The sequence below is a fragment of the Thyridium curvatum genome (genome assembly GCF_004353045.1).
Source record: "Thyridium curvatum strain D216 chromosome Unknown NODE_138_length_53537_cov_75.874349, whole genome shotgun sequence".
NCBI classification, from domain to species: domain Eukaryota; kingdom Fungi; phylum Ascomycota; class Sordariomycetes; order Thyridiales; family Thyridiaceae; genus Thyridium; species Thyridium curvatum.
In genome coordinates this window covers 4798-21752 of record NW_022156893.1, presented here as the reverse complement: position 1 = coordinate 21752, position 16955 = coordinate 4798, and the positions used below count along the sequence as shown (strand labels likewise).

At 57.5% G+C, this 16955-nt stretch overlaps 5 protein-coding genes across 5 annotated transcripts; 3 read left to right on the top strand and 2 right to left on the bottom strand.

The window, feature by feature from the left end:
- Window positions 1–1206: 1206 nt before the first annotated feature.
- Window positions 1207–2945, bottom strand: E0L32_012128 (uncharacterized protein; the record flags this gene model as incomplete). The annotated part of the gene is made up of 3 exons (XM_031134934.1): window positions 1207–1612; window positions 1680–2784; window positions 2846–2945. 3 exons carry the CDS (start codon window positions 2943–2945, stop codon window positions 1207–1209), a joined length of 1611 nt encoding a protein of 536 aa, XP_030999276.1.
- A 2741-nt stretch (window positions 2946–5686) lies between these two features.
- Window positions 5687–6942, top strand: E0L32_012127 (uncharacterized protein; the record flags this gene model as incomplete). The annotated part of the gene is made up of 4 exons (XM_031134933.1): window positions 5687–5763; window positions 5821–6215; window positions 6273–6733; window positions 6802–6942. The coding sequence occupies 4 exons, from the start codon at window positions 5687–5689 to the stop codon at window positions 6940–6942; spliced, it is 1074 nt and encodes a 357-aa protein (XP_030999275.1).
- Window positions 6943–7482: 540 nt separating this feature from the next.
- On the top strand, window positions 7483–8787 carry E0L32_012126 (uncharacterized protein; the record flags this gene model as incomplete). The annotated part of the gene is made up of 1 exon (XM_031134932.1): window positions 7483–8787. The coding sequence occupies one exon, from the start codon at window positions 7483–7485 to the stop codon at window positions 8785–8787; it is 1305 nt and encodes a 434-aa protein (XP_030999274.1).
- Window positions 8788–10594: 1807 nt separating this feature from the next.
- Window positions 10595–10876, top strand: E0L32_012125 (uncharacterized protein; the record flags this gene model as incomplete). The annotated part of the gene is made up of 1 exon (XM_031134931.1): window positions 10595–10876. One exon carries the CDS (start codon window positions 10595–10597, stop codon window positions 10874–10876), a length of 282 nt encoding a protein of 93 aa, XP_030999273.1.
- Window positions 10877–11799: 923 nt separating this feature from the next.
- Window positions 11800–15165, bottom strand: E0L32_012124 (uncharacterized protein; the record flags this gene model as incomplete). The annotated part of the gene is made up of 1 exon (XM_031134930.1): window positions 11800–15165. The coding sequence occupies one exon, from the start codon at window positions 15163–15165 to the stop codon at window positions 11800–11802; it is 3366 nt and encodes a 1121-aa protein (XP_030999272.1).
- Between the last annotated feature and the right edge of the window lie 1790 nt (window positions 15166–16955).

Sequence of the window (16955 nt, the reverse complement as noted above, 5' to 3'; positions counted from 1 at the left end):
TTAAACACATAGAAAGGATTGTCTTTCGTCTAGCCAAGCTGGTGTAGCCGGCTTCACGACTGTCAGACTCCCAACTGCGAATCAAAGCCATTCCGTGACTCTTCTGAACTTGAAGCAATTCGAGAAGATACCTTCTGGGAATCAGATACGATACCTGTTGGATCTGGTTTCCCAATGCGGAATGATTCGAGAGAGCTGAGAGCTGAGACCGAGGACGGAATAGTGCTCGTGGCTTGCTTCTTTTTCACCCTAGCGCGTGGATCAACGGAACACGGTGCCGAACCGGGGCCGTTGTGCACGCATGCAACGGCCGCACAACATTTAAAGTGGCGGGAGCTCCCTTGCCAAGTCGATCAACTGCCGGAGCTACGTGGAGTCCGCGGACTTTGCAAGAGGTGGCCAATACTGCTCTTTATATTAATATCTAGAAACAGCGAGATCGAGCCCTTGATTGGCCCCTGGTGATCAATACGAATCTGTCGGTGAGTGATATTGTGCAGACTCCTGGCGTGCTCATCAAGCCTGTGCCTGTTCATGATACGTACGCACCAGTCAAGTCGCCTGCCCCCGACTTTACCATATCTCCATTGTCGGCCTTCGGACCTAGACCGACTCATACCCTCCGACTGCCTGCTCCGCTTCTTGCTTGTCAGCTGGAGCAGGGTTGTTGTTTCGACAAGGCACGCGCCTGAGCTCCCCACAAACGCCCTCGTCTCGCGGCCGATTCCGCACAGGAGCGGAAGTGTGTGCGGAATTTTGATGATATTCCCAGGCCCACCACCACCTTTCTTCCCTTCAGAGAGAGTATTTCTGTTGCTTGCCATTCGTGGATTCCCATTAGGTCGCCCTCTGTTTAGCTTTCATCACCCCTCCCTGCTCCATAGCGCTGAGCGTCGAAGCGTCGAAATGCCTGAGAACGGCAAGACCTGACCCCGACGTGCGGCTTCTTGTAGTACAGGGGCCTTTGCTTGCTAGTCAAGTTAGCCCTCTTCTTGATAAGGAGAACCCTAGCTTTTCGTATGTCCATTCAGGGGGGCGGTGATCAGAGGGTTGCAGAACAGCATTTGTGTGTTCAGAATCATTTCCAGGCTCAACTGACCCTTGGTATTCATTAATCTATCATGAGTTGAATCAAACTCCTATCTCATTGCGCCAGGCCATCACACAGACGCACCAGCGTCGTCGAAATACCTTCAAATTGATAGGCTACAGGGCCGGCGTCTCACTGGTAGCCGCATACGGCCTCCTGAAGAACATATTCCTTTCCCAGCCATCGATCTCGTCGACGACCGTCTCGCGCTCCAGGGTATACCTCCCAATCTTGGGCAGAATGACGGCCCAGAATAGCCAGTAGACGCCGCCGGCAAAGATGATGCCGAAGCCGACGACGCAGTGGATCCAGTAGGGCAGCGTCTCGTAGACGTTCTGGCCGTCCTCGGGCGGGACAAAGGGCGCGGCAACGAGGTAGATGTTGCTGAGCATGAAAAAGACGGCGACGGGCAGGGTGGCCTTGATGGGCGGGTGCCAGTTCCAGGTGTCCCTGTGGAAGTAGAGGAAGACGAGGCCGCCTGCGACGAGGGAGTTGAAGATGGCGAGGGGGTACGAGATGAGGCTGTTAGGGGGTTCTTAGTTAGTCACGTAGACAAAGGGCATGACTTCAGGGATGGAGACAGTCATACTTGAGAATAAAGTTGTAGGCGTCGCCAGGAGGCGGTGCGAGCATGGTAATGACGCTGATGAGCCAGTGCTCAAAGAGGCCAGCGAGAGGCGCGTTGAAGGGCCGGTTGCTGGCCCAGAAGCGGGAGAACGGTAAGATACCCTCTCGGCCGAGCTCTTGGACTAATCGACCCTGAGAGAAGATGACACTCAGGACGTTGCCGAACGCAGACAGAGCCACAAACACTGACAATGCCCGCTCGGCCGCGCTTCCGTAGACATTACGGAACAGAGACGCGGCAACGAGGCGCTTCGACGCAAGGATCTCCTCCTTGGGGACCGCAGCGAAGTAAGCGATGTTGACGAGCATGTACATGACACCAATGCTGGCCACGGCAACAGGCGCGGCGATCTTGAGCGTGCGCACGGGGTTTTTGGTCTCGCTGAGGGCGTAGTTGGCGTTGCTGTAGCCGATGTAGCTCCAGATGACGTTGTACAGCGCCGTGACGACGCCGTAGGCGCTGCCGGTGGTGCCCTCGAAGGCGTTGTGGAAGTTGTTGGGCTTCTCGGGGATCTTGAGGTGGCCACCCAGCGCGATGAAGCCGGCCAGGATCATGAGGAAGATGATGACGAGCTTGATGACGCCCAGCAGGTTCTGCAGGCGCAGGCCCCACTTCAGCGCCGTGCCGTGGATGAGGAAGGCGACGGTGATGCAGGCGAGGCCGACGCCCCTCTGGTTCCAGCGCGTGACCTCGACCTGCGCCGCGTGCAGGATGTACTCGCCAAAGATGACCGAGTTGCCCGCGGACCAGCCGAGCAGGACGACATAGCCCGTGTACAGGCCCGTGGCGAGGAAGCGCGGGCGGCGGTAGACGAACTCGAGGTAGTTCTTCTCGCCGCCGTTGCGCGGGATGCCCGTGCCGAACTCGAGGTAGACGGCCGTGCCGGCGGCGGCGATGAGCATGCCTGCCACCCAGATGAAGAGGGAGAGGCCGACGCTGCCCGAGAGGGAGAAGATGGCGCTCGGGGTCGCGAAGATGCCCGTGCCGATGATGCGGTTGAAGACGAGGCCGGACGCGGTGGGGATGCCGATCTGGCGCTTGGCCTCGCGGGCGTGCTCGAGTCGTCCTGGGCCGTTTGGGTTAGCATGTATAGGAACAGGCATAGTCTGGTCGAGGAGAAGCCGTACCGACAGCTTCGACGTCGTCTACATCACTCTTCATCGGGACTTGATCATCGCCCTTCTTGTTGTCGCCATAGGCTGGCGGATCCTCCAACACGCGACTCATGATGAGATGTCACTAGATCTCTCCTGTCCACTTTCACCGTAGAACAAGAGAAGAAGATATCGACGGGGAAGCACAAGATTAAAAATCTGGAGACGGCAATGGTATTTAAGAAGTGCACCTTCAAGGTGGACCACGAGCCCACACCACACGCACACCTGGCCATGGCCATGTCCACACTCGATCACCGACGACACGACATTAAGCATTTCTTAGCCCATCCCGGACCAGGCCGGATCAGCCAAGCCCATGGTGTCATCGACTAGGCGTTTTGCAAAGCACTGTCTCCTGCTTTCGAGCTTGCGCCAGGGAGCTGTGCCCTTGTCGTCTTTTTGCAGAGCTTTCTCGCCGTTGCAGCGTCGTCGACGAGAAGTGGAGATGCTATGACATATTTTTTCCTATTTAGGCCGTCTAGAACGATTGCGCGATCGCCCATGCGAATTTTCTGCTAGCTCCCGCCCAATCAAGTACCGGCCCTCGGCAAATCTCACCATAAAAGCGCCGGCTCGCGCCTCAAGGACAAGCAAAGGCAAGCTACCGTTTGAAGGTTGTTAGGTCGTAAAGAATACAGGCGATAGGTAGAAAGCCCTTGAATCCAGGGTTTGTGGCTGGGCTTCCTCCAGCTGGCTGTTCCAGCTTGGGCGAACTCCGGATATATGGGTTCAACCGCTTCTTTACGGAGGCACCATACAGAACTCGCTGTCTACTCCCAACCCTTGATGGATTTGGCCTTGATACATATTGGGAAGGTGAATAGTCATCATGGCGAGACTCGACGCACTCTAAGCCACCAAGAACTCAAGGTTGCTATGATGTGATTGCTTAGCGAAGCGGTTCAGGCATTGAGGCTGTTATTCTCATCAAAGTCCCCTATGGTCTGTCCTAACCCCTTGTCGCGATCTGTATCGTCAAGCACGCGACTCACATACAACACCAGGCCGAGAACTCGTTCGGTAAAGATATAAAGAGAATCTAAGCGATGTCGTGCTTGATAGTGGCATGTTCTTCTCTGCTGGAAAAAGCCCGCGCAGGCTCCGAAATTTTTGGAACTCGTTGCTAGCAAGCACCTTCCCGCCACCTGCCCTTTGGATATGTATCGACTACCTAGCCGTCTGGTGCTGCCACTTACACATTCGCACGTCTCACACGTTAGCCGACCCTGGATTATAGATGGCCTTGCAAGACACGGTTGCATCAGCGTTATGGAAGATGATGTGAGATCAGCCTCGAACCAGCTGAATTCAGCTCCACTATTCATCGGACGTTCAAGCACGTACACTCTCGGCAGCAACTAGACTATACCGCCTGGGACGAGATGCATGGATCCTAATCTCTCGGTTTCTGAAATTCTCTCAAGAGGATGCCTTTGCCAAACGTTGCCCACGCTGGTGAGTTGATTTTCTTTGCTTGCATGAGCACGGTGAAGTCTAGGGACATGATAGCCTGCATGGGCAACATCCAGTCTTTTACTGCCCCCCTCAGCAGGAAGATGAATCGTATAAGTCATTTCCCTCTGGACCAATCCTTCACCGAAGACGGAGGCGCTGAGCGGCCGAGCCCGTTATCCTGAGGGCGGTATAATGTGGGGCTCCCGGACGGCATGACCCGACCGGCCCCTGAGAGGGAAATCGGGCGGCTAGCCTGTCCGTTTCGGTGGACATTGGAGCTATTTCCATCTTTGTGGTGTGCGTGGAGGTTACCAGGCGGCATGATAGCACACACAATATTTCACCGGACAGACTATTCTAATGTATCAAAATCCAAGGAGAGCGAGAGCCCTCTGCCGCAATACACGGGTGCTCATTCCGCCGTGTCCAGGCGAAAGGCGCATTTGTTCGCAGAGAACGACAACTTCTCTTGAAATGCATATGACAGCAGAGGGTTCGAGAAAAATCGCGGTATATAGCCGTGTCTCCTGGTATCGTGCCGTCCCGGATATCCAAGCGGCCTGGTTCTCCTTCGAGGTCATAATTGCAAACGACGTGCGAATGTTACAGGCGCGGCCATATCACAGAAACCCGGCGGGGTGAGGCCGAATCGGGTGCCAAGAGATGATCTCGCGCGCAAATGAGATCTCGTTGCTAAGAAGACAATATCCAGCCGCTTTCTCTCCCCTGCCAATGTATGCCAAGGCGGGGTGACGATGTGGCAGGGAATCAATCTCCCAGCAATCGGGCCAAAGCAGACTGCCAAAGCCCATCTTCTCGTTTCTTTCTTTTTTCACGGGTTAAATACAGTACTCGAGCTCACATGCAAAGAGGCGAACTCTCGCCAAGAGTGGTACCTGGCAGACGACGCAATTCTGCCGGATTTATCCAGCACGATTTTACCCTGGGCACGCGGGGATCGGACTGGGGGTTATGAACTGTGCGGCTCTGACCCCAGAGAGCCAATGCGCGAGACGGGGCGCCATGGGCCAACACGATTGACGAAGCTCCGCACGCCGCGTCCAAAACGGCAGTCTGCCCCTTGTCCGGAACGTAGGTTCACTGGCATTGGGAGTGCAGCGGTGCGAGGTCCCGGGGCTTGGTACACCGACACCCTGGCTCGCGCAGCCGGGTAAATGTGAAGACCCAGATGATCGTCGGTTGCCCAGTCCCAGGAACCGAGCTTTTGCATCTCCCGTCGAGCGGAGCTGGGACCGTGTATATCAGGCATGGGGCAGTCCTGTGCTTCCCTTGGGAAGGGGAATGTAGACGACAGTCGCCTCACTTCTCAGCTTCTCCGCGTTTCTCAAGTCCAAAATGCATCTGATCTCTTCTCTTGCGACGGCCCTGGCCGTAACGGGCGCCGTCACGGCTGCACCGTCTGATCCCCTCAAGTACGTTCGCGATACGACCCTCAATTGCCGCAAAATAGCCTTACTGATATCTCACAGGTGCCGCCAAAACTCGGGCCTCAACGCCGCGATGGTCGCCAAGGGCAGGCAGTACATCGGCACCTCCCTGACCATCCGCAACGACAACGCGGAGCAGAGCATCATCCGGGGCCCCGAGTTCGGCTCCATCACCCCCGAGAACGCCATGAAGTGGGACGCCACCGAGCCCAACCGCGGCCAGTTCTCGTTCGGCGGGGCCGACCAGATCGCCAACTTTGCGACGCAGAACAAGAAGCAGATGCGCTGCCACACGCTGGTCTGGTACAGCCAGCTGCCCGGCTGGGTCAGCCAGATCAACAACAACGCCACCCTGATCCAGGTCATGACCAACCACATCAACACGGTCATGGGCCGGTACAAGGGCAAGTGCACGCACTGGGACGTCGTCAACGAGGGTGAGTAGTCTCCACAGCGCTGCCTCTAGCTATCGTGAAGCTGACGAGGAGGTGTAGCTCTCAACGAGGACGGCACATACCGCGACAACGTCTTCCTCAAGGTGATCGGCGAGGCTTACATACCCATCTCCTTCCGTCTGGCTGCCGCGGCCGATCCCGCTGCCAAGCTCTACTACAACGACTACAACCTCGAGTACGGTGAGGCCAAGGCCCAGGGCGCTGCGCGGATCGTCAAGCTCGTGCAGTCGTACGGCATCAAGATCGACGGCGTCGGCCTGCAGGGCCACTTGGTCTCGGAGCCCACGGGCACGCAGAAGACCCCCACGCCGTCGCAGGAGACGCTCGAGAAGACGCTCAAGATGTACACCGACCTCGGCGTGGACGTCGCCTACACCGAGCTGGACATCCGCATGAACACGCCCGCCACGCAGGCCAAGCTCAAGGTGCAGGCCGATGCGTACGGCCGGGTGTTTGGCTCGTGCATGGCCAACCCGCGATGCGTCGGCATCACCCTCTGGGTAAGTTCACTGCGATGAGATGACGAGACTTGGGGTCAATCATGAGAAACTGACACGGCGTGGGACAGGGTGTTTCCGACAAGTACTCGTGGGTCCCAGGGACCTTCTCGGGCGAGGGTTCTGCGTTGCTCTGGGACGACAATATGAACAAGAAGCCCGCCTACACGGCGGCTCTGAACGCTATCAATGCTGCCCCGACGTCCGCTTAAAAATTGGGATCTCGCGACATGGGCGACGAGCTCGCTTCTTTAGGGAAGTAACAAGCTTAAGAAAAGGACGCCCAGAAACTTAGCGGTGCCGCCGGTTGCAAGCTGGTGGCGGTTGCTTTAGCTCCTGGCGATATAAGCTGTTAGCGCAATATTCAATTCTTGTAGATACGACTCGGCATGGGCCGCATAATCCAAGATAAACTTGACGATCTCATCAGTGTTTGTTTGGTTTCATTGGTGGATATCACCTCAATCCCGTCTTGAAACATGTTTAGGGGGTTTGACTTCATCACGATCGCCTCAAAGAAATGAAGCACAAGTTGTTGACTGACCTTGCTGTGATACTCGCAGAGAGAAAGCGAGTACGGATGGAGTTCGCATAGGAGGAGTTCAGGAGCGTTAGAAATGGAAAATGACAAGCCGCCAGTTTTTTTTATAGCCCACAGGGTTACAATGCACAATGAAATCATTTGATGCCTGGGACATCAACTGCATGAGAGCTGGACCATCTTGAAGATCCCAGTGCCGTGCCGCTTCCTAATGGAGTCGGTGGGTCGGCGTTTGTCATGCCGAGAGAAGCTTGGACCACCACACCTGCCTGCACGGCGCTGTTATGATGATTCAGGTGCCTCGCCGCCACCAGGCCGGAGAGCTGACGACAACAACAGCACGACCATTTCTTCTGCCTCTTTCATCTGGTGGACCACGGATACGTATTTCAAACCCGATCTAGAGCCAAATCAAAAGCATACCGGTTGCGCCATGGTGCGCCTGCAGACTCTCGTGGCCCTCGGGTCTCTGGTCCTCCCATCCGTCACTGCCGCGACGATCACCCAGCACAAGTCGTCGCAACCGAGGAGGACGGACGAAGACAACGACGACACTCCCCTACCACTCGTCATCTGGCATGGTAAGTTTCATTCTTTCCAGAGTGCAGGATATCCACCGCTATCACCAGCCGGACATCCGCCACTAACCGTGCATCTCCCGTCTCCAGGCCTAGGCGACAACTACGCGGCCGAGGGCCTCCAGTCGGTAGGCGACCTCGCCGAGGCCGTCAACCCGGGCACCCTCGTCTACTACGTCCGCATGGACGAGAACCCGTCGAGCGACCGCTCCGCCACCTTCCTCGGCAACGTGACGGAGCAGATCGCCAAGGCCTGCGCCGACATCGCCGCGCACCCGATCCTCTCCACGGCGCCGGCCATCGACGCCCTCGGCTTCAGCCAGGGCGGCCAGTTCCTGCGCGCCTACGTCGAGCGCTGCAACAGCCCGCCCGTGCGCAGCCTCGTCACCTTCGGCAGCCAGCACAACGGCATCGTGGCCTTCCGCGACTGCGCGGCCACGGACTGGCTGTGCAAGGGCGCCATGGCGCTGCTGCGCGGCAACACGTGGTCGGGCTTCGTGCAGGGCCGGCTCGTGCCGGCGCAGTACTTCCGCGACCCGGCCGACTACGGCTCCTACCTCGAGAGCTCCAACTTCCTCGCCGACATCAACAACGAGCGCGCGCTCAAGAACCAGACCTACCGGCGCAACCTCGCGCGGCTGGAGCAGCTGGTCCTGTACATGTTCAGCGAGGACACGACGGTCGTGCCCAAGGAGACGAGCTGGTTCGAGGAGGTCAACGGCACCGAGGTGACGCCGCTGCGCGCGCGCAGGCTCTACACGGAGGACTGGATCGGCCTGCGGGAGCTGGACCGCAAGGGCGGGCTCAAGTTCCGGACGGCCGAGGGGGAGCACATGCGCATCACGGACAAGGTGCTGAACGAGACGTTTAGGGACTTTTACGGCCCGTACGGGAGGACGTTTGCGAGGGATGACGTGTCCTTCTCGGATGAGCTGTGAGGCGATGGGTGTCTTTTCTGAAATTGTTACTGGTGATGGCGTTTTTTGGTAGTGTATTTGGTTCGTCCTATCACCTTGGGACATGAGCACATTCAATATCGTTCAGCTCGCTGAAACCAAGGGATCTTGGCTGCCACGTTGACTTGGCAGATCGTTTGACAAGCGGTTTCAATCGCAAATCGTCCAAGGAAACAGTCATGTTATTAATCACAGATCCATTCAGACCCAGTCTCACGCCAGGAGTATATCATTACTGCGTTGATATTTATAAGAGCCCGTGGGCGATGTGTCAACAGGGCCCCAGGCCGAGCCTCGGCATGGCCAGTCAGCGACGCCTCGATAAGACCAGATCAAGTGGGATTGTCCAATGGCGACCACCGCTTCTCGTACAGGCAATGGGGCACAAGAGCAGCCAAGCTGAGGTTAGGGGACTTCTGGCAACGGACCAACCGTGTTGCGGCAAACTTCCTTCTGTCTTCCCCCCAAAGAGTGATGTGACTGACTGTGGCGTGATGTACGACCATTGGCCTTAGTCACGTTCGGGACGGGAAAGGAGGCGCTGCTTGGTGAAGCTAAAGGTCTAGCCCGTCAGTGCTGGAGCCTACCAGAATCCGGGACTGGCGGGCACCACCTAGACCTAGAATTTCAGGGTCCTCCGGGCCATTCTCTTGGCCAGCAGCTAGGGCCGCCCCAGATCCCACAGCGAATGGAAGCCACTGTAAATGTGGTGCCAACAACTCTCACCTCCCTCCCTCCCTCACCTCACCGGTCCGGTCTCGTATGGGTTATGGGTGGCATCCGATATGCCGTGACTGCGATGCACTGCATCAGTGCGACGTCATGATAGCATTATCTTTGAAGGGGTTGAAGCCTGATTGTTTCGTGCTTCGTGCCTGTAACGAATTGAAAGTCGGGGTGCGTCGGCAAGATAACGCAACCATCCACTCTCACTTCGGGGTCCGGCAGTGGGATCCAGCACATTCCCCAGCACGAGAAAGCCCAGCAGACAGGCCAGGAGCCACTAGGAATCCCCAGAGCTGCCCCAGCCAAGTCCAGAACTCGGGCTGCATCCCTCGAGGAATGACTGGGAATGGCCTGAATTGGCGCGGCATGACCTCCCAAGAGCGGAGAATATACAGTGGACCGATCTGTGGCCCCATTGTTTTGCCCTCGATGGCGATCCAGCTCGTTCGAGGTTTCCCATGTGCCTCTCCGGGATTCGGAAGGCGCTCTTCGGGTACAAGAAGTCGCGAATGCCCTCTTCCGTGACCCGTTTCCGTGATCCCACCTTTTGACCCTAAACAGAACTATTGCTGTTCAAAACCTCTCGAATCAATCAAACAATATCACAAACACAACTATCTACATCCTCGAGATATCCTAGCTATCGGCTGGCCTGCACTACAGACAAAAGGTGAGCGTCTTCCCCTCCCCCTCCCCTCCATCACGCGGCTCTTTCCCGCCCTCCCGCCTTCGTGCCGATCAACCAGCCGCAACCCCTCCATCTCGACATGATCCTACGTCACACCTCAATCCAAGCTGGGCGACCGACCTCGACGGACAACAAGAACACCAAGACAGTCTGCTAACACTTCTTTCTCTCTCCTCTCAGAAGCCAAATCACTCACACACACATCAATCTCTCGCAAAACAATTCTCAACCAACCTGACCTACATCATCCGAGAGAGAGAGCAAAATACAACACACATGAGAAGAATCCCTAGCAACACGACTACCTCCACCGCCACCGCCACCGCCTCGGTCCACTGCTACTACAGGACCACCAACCCCATCCCCATCCCCATCATGACCTCGTCGCACCACCACCATCAACAACACCAGCAAGGCGACGACGTCCCCGCCGGCGCCGCGGCCTCGACGCCCCTGTCGCAGGACCTCATGTCCCCCGTGTCCCCGACGACGGAGCACTCAGCCGCCGACGCCCAGCGCGCCATGGAGCACACCCAGGCCTGGAAGCCCAAGCTCGACCGCCGCCAGAGCTGGGACGACCAGGAGCACAAGCGCGAGCTGCAGATGGGCCGCATCGCCGACGTCAAGACGGGGCCCGGCTTCACGGAGAATAAGTAACTCTTCACTCTGACTCTACTCTACTCTTGTCTCGTTCTGGCGGATCAACACTATTCACTTTGGTTGTTTTCATGGGGGGGCTTCTGGGGAAATTGGAATTCAAACAAGCGGACATGGTAACATGGGAACGCCGATTGGGGTGGCAAACATAACCAAGCATACGATGGGCGTAATGAGGCGTTTTAGGGGGACAGAAATTGAGATTGAATATGCACGTGGCTCTGGACAGGCCGGGCTCCTGGACTGAGGATGTAATACCGAGGGGGTCCTCATTCCATGTGATTGCCAAAGAGCCACGCACGACAGCACTGTACATTACTGGGATCCTATGCTCGCACACCCTTTCAAAGCATGGACTAAATCAAAAGATTGAGAAATATTTTATGTTTATTTCTTCGTTTATGGTTCTAGTTCTCTGTTGCCTCTTGAACCAGCTACCTAGGTATGAATGGGGCGGAGAGGTGACCACATGACCGAACTAGACGGACGACAAAAAAACACACACGAGCCGACCAATGTGATGCAATGTGTAGCGGGGAGGTGATATCATTTGCAGTGAGCCAGAATGCCGTTGGAAAAAGAACCTAGCGAGTGAGTGTCCGCCGTCCCAGGATGACCCGATGTAGACGAGAGGGCGGCGGTAATGTGTTGCTTCAATGCCGATGCTGATGATTTGCGCCGGGCGACGAAAGATGCAAGAGAGGGAAAAGGAAAAAAAAGACAAACTCATGGGAATACCGAAACCCTTTCCTTAACCGATCATAATAATCCATGCCAATGAAAATGCACACTCAGGAAAAAAAAAAAAAAAAAAAAAACAGAAAATATCCTTCACTCCTTGCCCTGTGCAATAACGGGTAAGTAAAAAAAGAGGTAACAAAAGTAGGGGAAATGGGTGGTGGAAGTAGAAGCGAAAACACAAATCACAGACCCCTCGGGCCCAGGCCGTCCGCGCCGCCGGACCTAAAGTACTCCCCGACGACGCCGAGCGCGTACGATATGCCCGCGACCCACGCGGCGCCCACGGCAACCCTCTTGACGACCTTGCGCGCCCTGCGCGGTCTGTGTCTCTGCTGCTGCCGCTGCCACTGCTGCTCTTCTCGCGCGCCGCTGAACACGGGCTCCTCGCGCCGGACGTCGATGTTGGACCTGAAAGCCGGCGCCTCTTCTCTCGCCGCGGCGGCGGCGGCGAGCGGCGACAGCTCCTCGTAGTTGACGTAGCCCGTCGGCGAGGCGAACCTGCGCGCGCCCATCATGTCGATGGGGTTCACTGCTGTTGCTGCTGGAGGAGGAGGGTGGGACGCTGCAGACGACAACTGGTTAGACTCGGAGGGAGCAGGGATGGTGGTGTTGGCCTCTTGCTGCGTGAGAGCTGCTTCTGCCTCGGCACTACCGGTGGTGGTGGTTTGGGGTTCGGAGGAGGAGGAGGAGGGGCTATCTGCATCTCGCACCTTTCGGAAGACCAGGACGTCGTCCTTGCCGGACACGATCTCGAAGCCCTGGGCCCGGAGCGGCGCAAAGTGCGGCAGGAACTTGGTCGGGTTCGACAGCCGCAGCAGGGCCTCGGCGGGGGTGAGGGGCGACGCCGCGTCCGGCACGACCGACGTCGTCTCGGCCGTGCTGACGGCCTGCGCCGACGGGTCATAGGCCAGGATCTTGTAGACCTGCTGCTGCTGCTGGGGGGGCTTGTTGTCGCGCTGCTTCGTCTTGCCGCTGTAGATCTTGACAAAGGTCGGCCAGGTCTGCTGGCCCTCCGTCTCCTCGGCGTACGAGGTCTCGAGCCCTTGCGGGGCGGTCGAGTAGGGGTCCGACTGGGCGAGGCGCCTCTCCTCAGCCGTCATGGATGTGAACTTGGACTTGCGTCGGGAGAATGGCTTGGTCTGTCGATCGAGGGAGGGCTCGATGCGCGACAGGCCGGCGGCTGAAGCGTAGGTTCGTGCAGTGCTTGGCTCTGACTTCTGAGCGGCGGAAGCGACGGCCGAGGTCGAGCCCGTGGATGTCAAGGCGGAAGCAGAAGGCTCGCCACGAGTCCACTTGGCCGCGAACTCCTCGGGGAAGTCGCGCGCAAAGTTGCCAGTCATCTGGTCCTTGGACGACGGCTTGGCAGCGGTCGCGATCCCAGCAGCGGCACGCACATCGCTCGCTCGGAGCGAGTCCAGGTCTTCTTCGGGCTGTGTCTCCTGCGCAGGCTTCAGGGACATCTTGCGCAGACGGCCCATGACATCCTCAAAGGACTCCTCCGTCATCTCCGCAGGGGCGGAGGCCTCGGCGACCCAAGAGTTCTCGGGGTGCTCGTCAAACTCGCGCAGCGCGTCCTCGACCGAGCTGGCCTTGGCAGCTGGCTTGCCATCGGGTTCATTGTACTTGACTGGCTCGCCGTACTTTTGCAGCTCGGGCTCCGGCGCCGTTGGCATCTCGCCCTCATTGATGGTAGGTACATCCTCGCTCAGTGGCACGGGTCTTCCCCCCTCGTTGTACGCGACGGGGCCGTACTTCTCCAGCTCCTCTGGCACTGGCTCCATGACCGGGTCGACGGGCATGTCCGCCTCCTTGGGCTTGCCGTCTGGCTCGTTGTACGCAACGGGGCCATACTTGTTCAGCTCCTCCGCTGGCGGCTCCTCGGTGACTGCGTCGAGCGGTTTCCCGTCAGGTTCATTGTACCTCACGGCAGTGTACTTGGCCAGTTCGGCTGGATCGACCTTGTCAGCTTGCTCTGTGACGAGAGGCTGCCCGTCCGGCTCGTTCCACCTGACAGCCTGGTACTTCGCCAGCTCAGCTGGGTCGTAGCTGGGCTGGTCGAACTCGGGAGCCTTGCCGTCGGGCTCGTTGTGGAGGAAAGGCTTGTACAGGTGCAGCTCAGGAGGGATCTCGCGCTCGACATAACCGGGAGGCTTACCATCGGGCTCATTGTACATGACCGGCGTGTATTTGTGGAGATCCTCATAGGGCGACGCTGCCTCTTGCTGTAGAATCGTGTCGTTCTCCGTCATAACAGGCTTGTACTTGTGCAGATCAGAGTATTGCTGGCTCGGCTCGGCTTGCGCATCCTCGTTATGCATCACCGGCTTGTACTGCTTCAACTCTTCTATCGCCTTATTGAGGGAGGACTTCGTCGGCTGGGGAACAGCATCCATAGCGGCAGTGATGTTGTGGATACCTGATTCGGCGGGAGGAGCGCCGCTGAGAACACCGGTGTATTTCCAGCGCAGATGCCCAGTCTCGCTTGCATGGGAGACAGTCGCTTCCGGCGCGAAATCAATGTTGTCAATGCGGACCTGTCCGTACTGACGCAGCTCAGCTGCAGTGGGTGGAAGATCAGCATCCTGGACAACAGTGTCCAGGGGAGCGGGGTTGGAAGAAATGTCGTCGACCTTGATCTGGCCATACTGCTTCAGCTCTTCCGGCGATGGCGGTATCTCAATGACGGGCTCAGAGCCGCTGCTGAGCTGCGCACCATCCTGAACCTCGTCAATCTTGACTTGCTTGTATTGCTTCAGCTCTCCAGCCGGTGGAGGGCCGTCGTAGAAAATCGGCTCCTGAGCGATTTGGGACTTCTGGGCATCGGTTGCCAAGAAGGGGAAGTCGGCAGGGACGTCGGAATCCTCAGTCTCCCGGACTGGCGATGCCCGACTCTGTACCCTCGGGACCCTGCGATTTGTGATCGGGTCAATCACAAAATCATCGGCCGACGCAGTTGTGGGTGCTGCCGTGCCCGTCGAAGAGAAGCGTTTTGAGCGGCGATACGCCTCTGCAGAGGTGTAGTCCTGGGAAGTGTTTTGCGCTTGTTGATGGGCAAAGAAATTGCGCAAATTCTGGAATGGTGCGGTCCAGTGGTCGAAGACAAACGCCTTGGACTGATCTGATCCCCGGTCTCCGAAGAAGAGGTGCTCCATCGCGCCCCGCTCGACATCCTCGATGTTGCTGCCAGGCCTGACACCCGTGGGATTGCTGGGGGTGCGGTATCTGCGGGCCTCCTTCAGTTGGCCGTAATGCCGAGCCCATTGCTTGAAAGCCTGCTTGACCTCCTTTGCCTGCGTCGGCTGTTCCCACGACAGTTTCCGATGTAGATTCTCTGCATATTTCTGCCGGATGGCGCGGTGGTGACGGCGCATCTCCCGGTGGAGGTCGTAGTCTTGTCGGGGAGTGGAGCAGAAGCCGAAGCGGAACCCCCGGACCTGCTGGCGATGGCGGATCAGGGCCGCGCTGGTCGGGCCCAGGATGCGCAGGCTCGCAGTGCGCAGATGGAGCATCCTCGCCTGAGGCGCTCCGTTGGAAACCGTTGTTAACATGATGGCGAAGAGGAAGAAGGACAGGCGGATAGGCCCATACTAAGGCGCAGGGCTACCGTGACTGCTGAGGGGTCAGCACTGGCGATCTGCTAAGACGAGAGTCGTGTAAATGCGGCGGCAGTCGACTTCCGCAATACATTTGGCTCGCTTCCACCAAGCGATCAATTGATTGAAGCTGGTAGAGAAAAGCCGGGGAAAAAAGGGAAGACGAAGTAAGCAATTGGGAGAGAGGGAATTTATTCACTGACCGTGACGAGAAGGGCCGGGAGGGACGAGGGCATGAGAGTGAGATGATCACTGCCTGTCCTGATTCAGTACCCGCAGGTGTTGATCACCTAGTCATGTGAAGCCTATGACGAGACTCCAGGCACAAGAGCAAGCACGAATGCCCAGTCAGCCAGCAGGCAAGGATGGGTAGATCAAGTGTAGATAAAGTTGGGGAAGGGGGGGGAAGTCCTGATCAATCACGCGAGGAGTGCAACTCGAACAACATGGAACATGGGAAGAGGGAGAGAGTTGGCCAGCAAGGCAACGACACGAGAGGAGAACAGTAATAGCTGCCTACTTACCTTACCAACCTTAGTCGACGGATAGATGCGACTCGTGTGCCTTGCTCGTCCACAGCGATCTGTGCCGGTTAGGCGGCGGCGTGCGGGTCCCCAGAATTGACTCCCGATCCAAGGATGAGACCAAGGCACTACCTACTCCGTATGCAGTATGCGCGCATTGCCAAAACGAGGGCATCCGGCTTGCGACTGCTCCTCCTCCACCTCTCTCCCCCCCTTCCCCCAGAAGTCTCTCCACCATGGGCCACCACCATGCCACGAAACAGCCTACGGAGGGCCTGTTGGGTGCGGGTGGACCCCCGTGTCGGCCCATACAGGAGCCAGTGACGTTGCTCTGTTCCCATGCGGGGTAAGTCGACCAAGGTCGACCAGATAAAGGACCCCTCTGTCGTGCGCTGTCGTACCCGTGAAACCCGCGCAGGCCTCCCCCGTAAATATCCGAGGCAGGCCACTGGCCAGTTGGGCGCCATGACCGCTACAATCTTCGCTGAAACCTGCGCGCGCAGTGATTGGCCGCGCTGTGCTGCCTCGGCGGTATGCCCTAAACCGTCTGCAGTTTAGCCTGCCACTGGGCCGATTACTTTGGCCTGCCTTGAAAGGCGCCCTGTGGTTTTAGCCAAACCTTGGCTGGTTCTGCCAATCTCTGGAAATGCGCGAGGGCCACTGAAGAACTCTCGAGCAAACAGGATTGACCAATAAGTTTGGGCTGTGGCTGTCAGCCTCACTGGGCCTCACGTGTGCGAGGCTGAAGCCCGAGAACACCCCGCCATGACGAATTGCTAGCAAAAGATTACTAGGTAGCTACAGACCTGGCTGATTTTACCCCACGACTCCAAATTTGTAGCTGGTGAGGATTACTTCGGCCTGACTCAACCTGCGACGGAGCTCCAAGCTTTCCACCTCTCGCCGGTCATCTTCTGTGCTCCATTGCGTTAGGCAGCTCACAATGCGCCCGGGAACCTTCCTTTGTGCTTTTGAATTTCAGATCCTTCGTTGATGGCCCATCCTCTTCTGCCTTTCCGTGGTTCATTGTACTTTGTACACCCTTCTGGTTGCCTGGTTGTTTAATTGAGAGCTTTTGCGCGCCTTGGCAGGGATCGAAGTGCCCCAATTCACAGCCTGCGACCTTCTTCAGTCCTAAATTCTTCTTCGACTTGAAACATCAAGAATCTTTCCGGCTGAACACCTGCCCATCCACGACATCAGGAACAGACGCATAACACC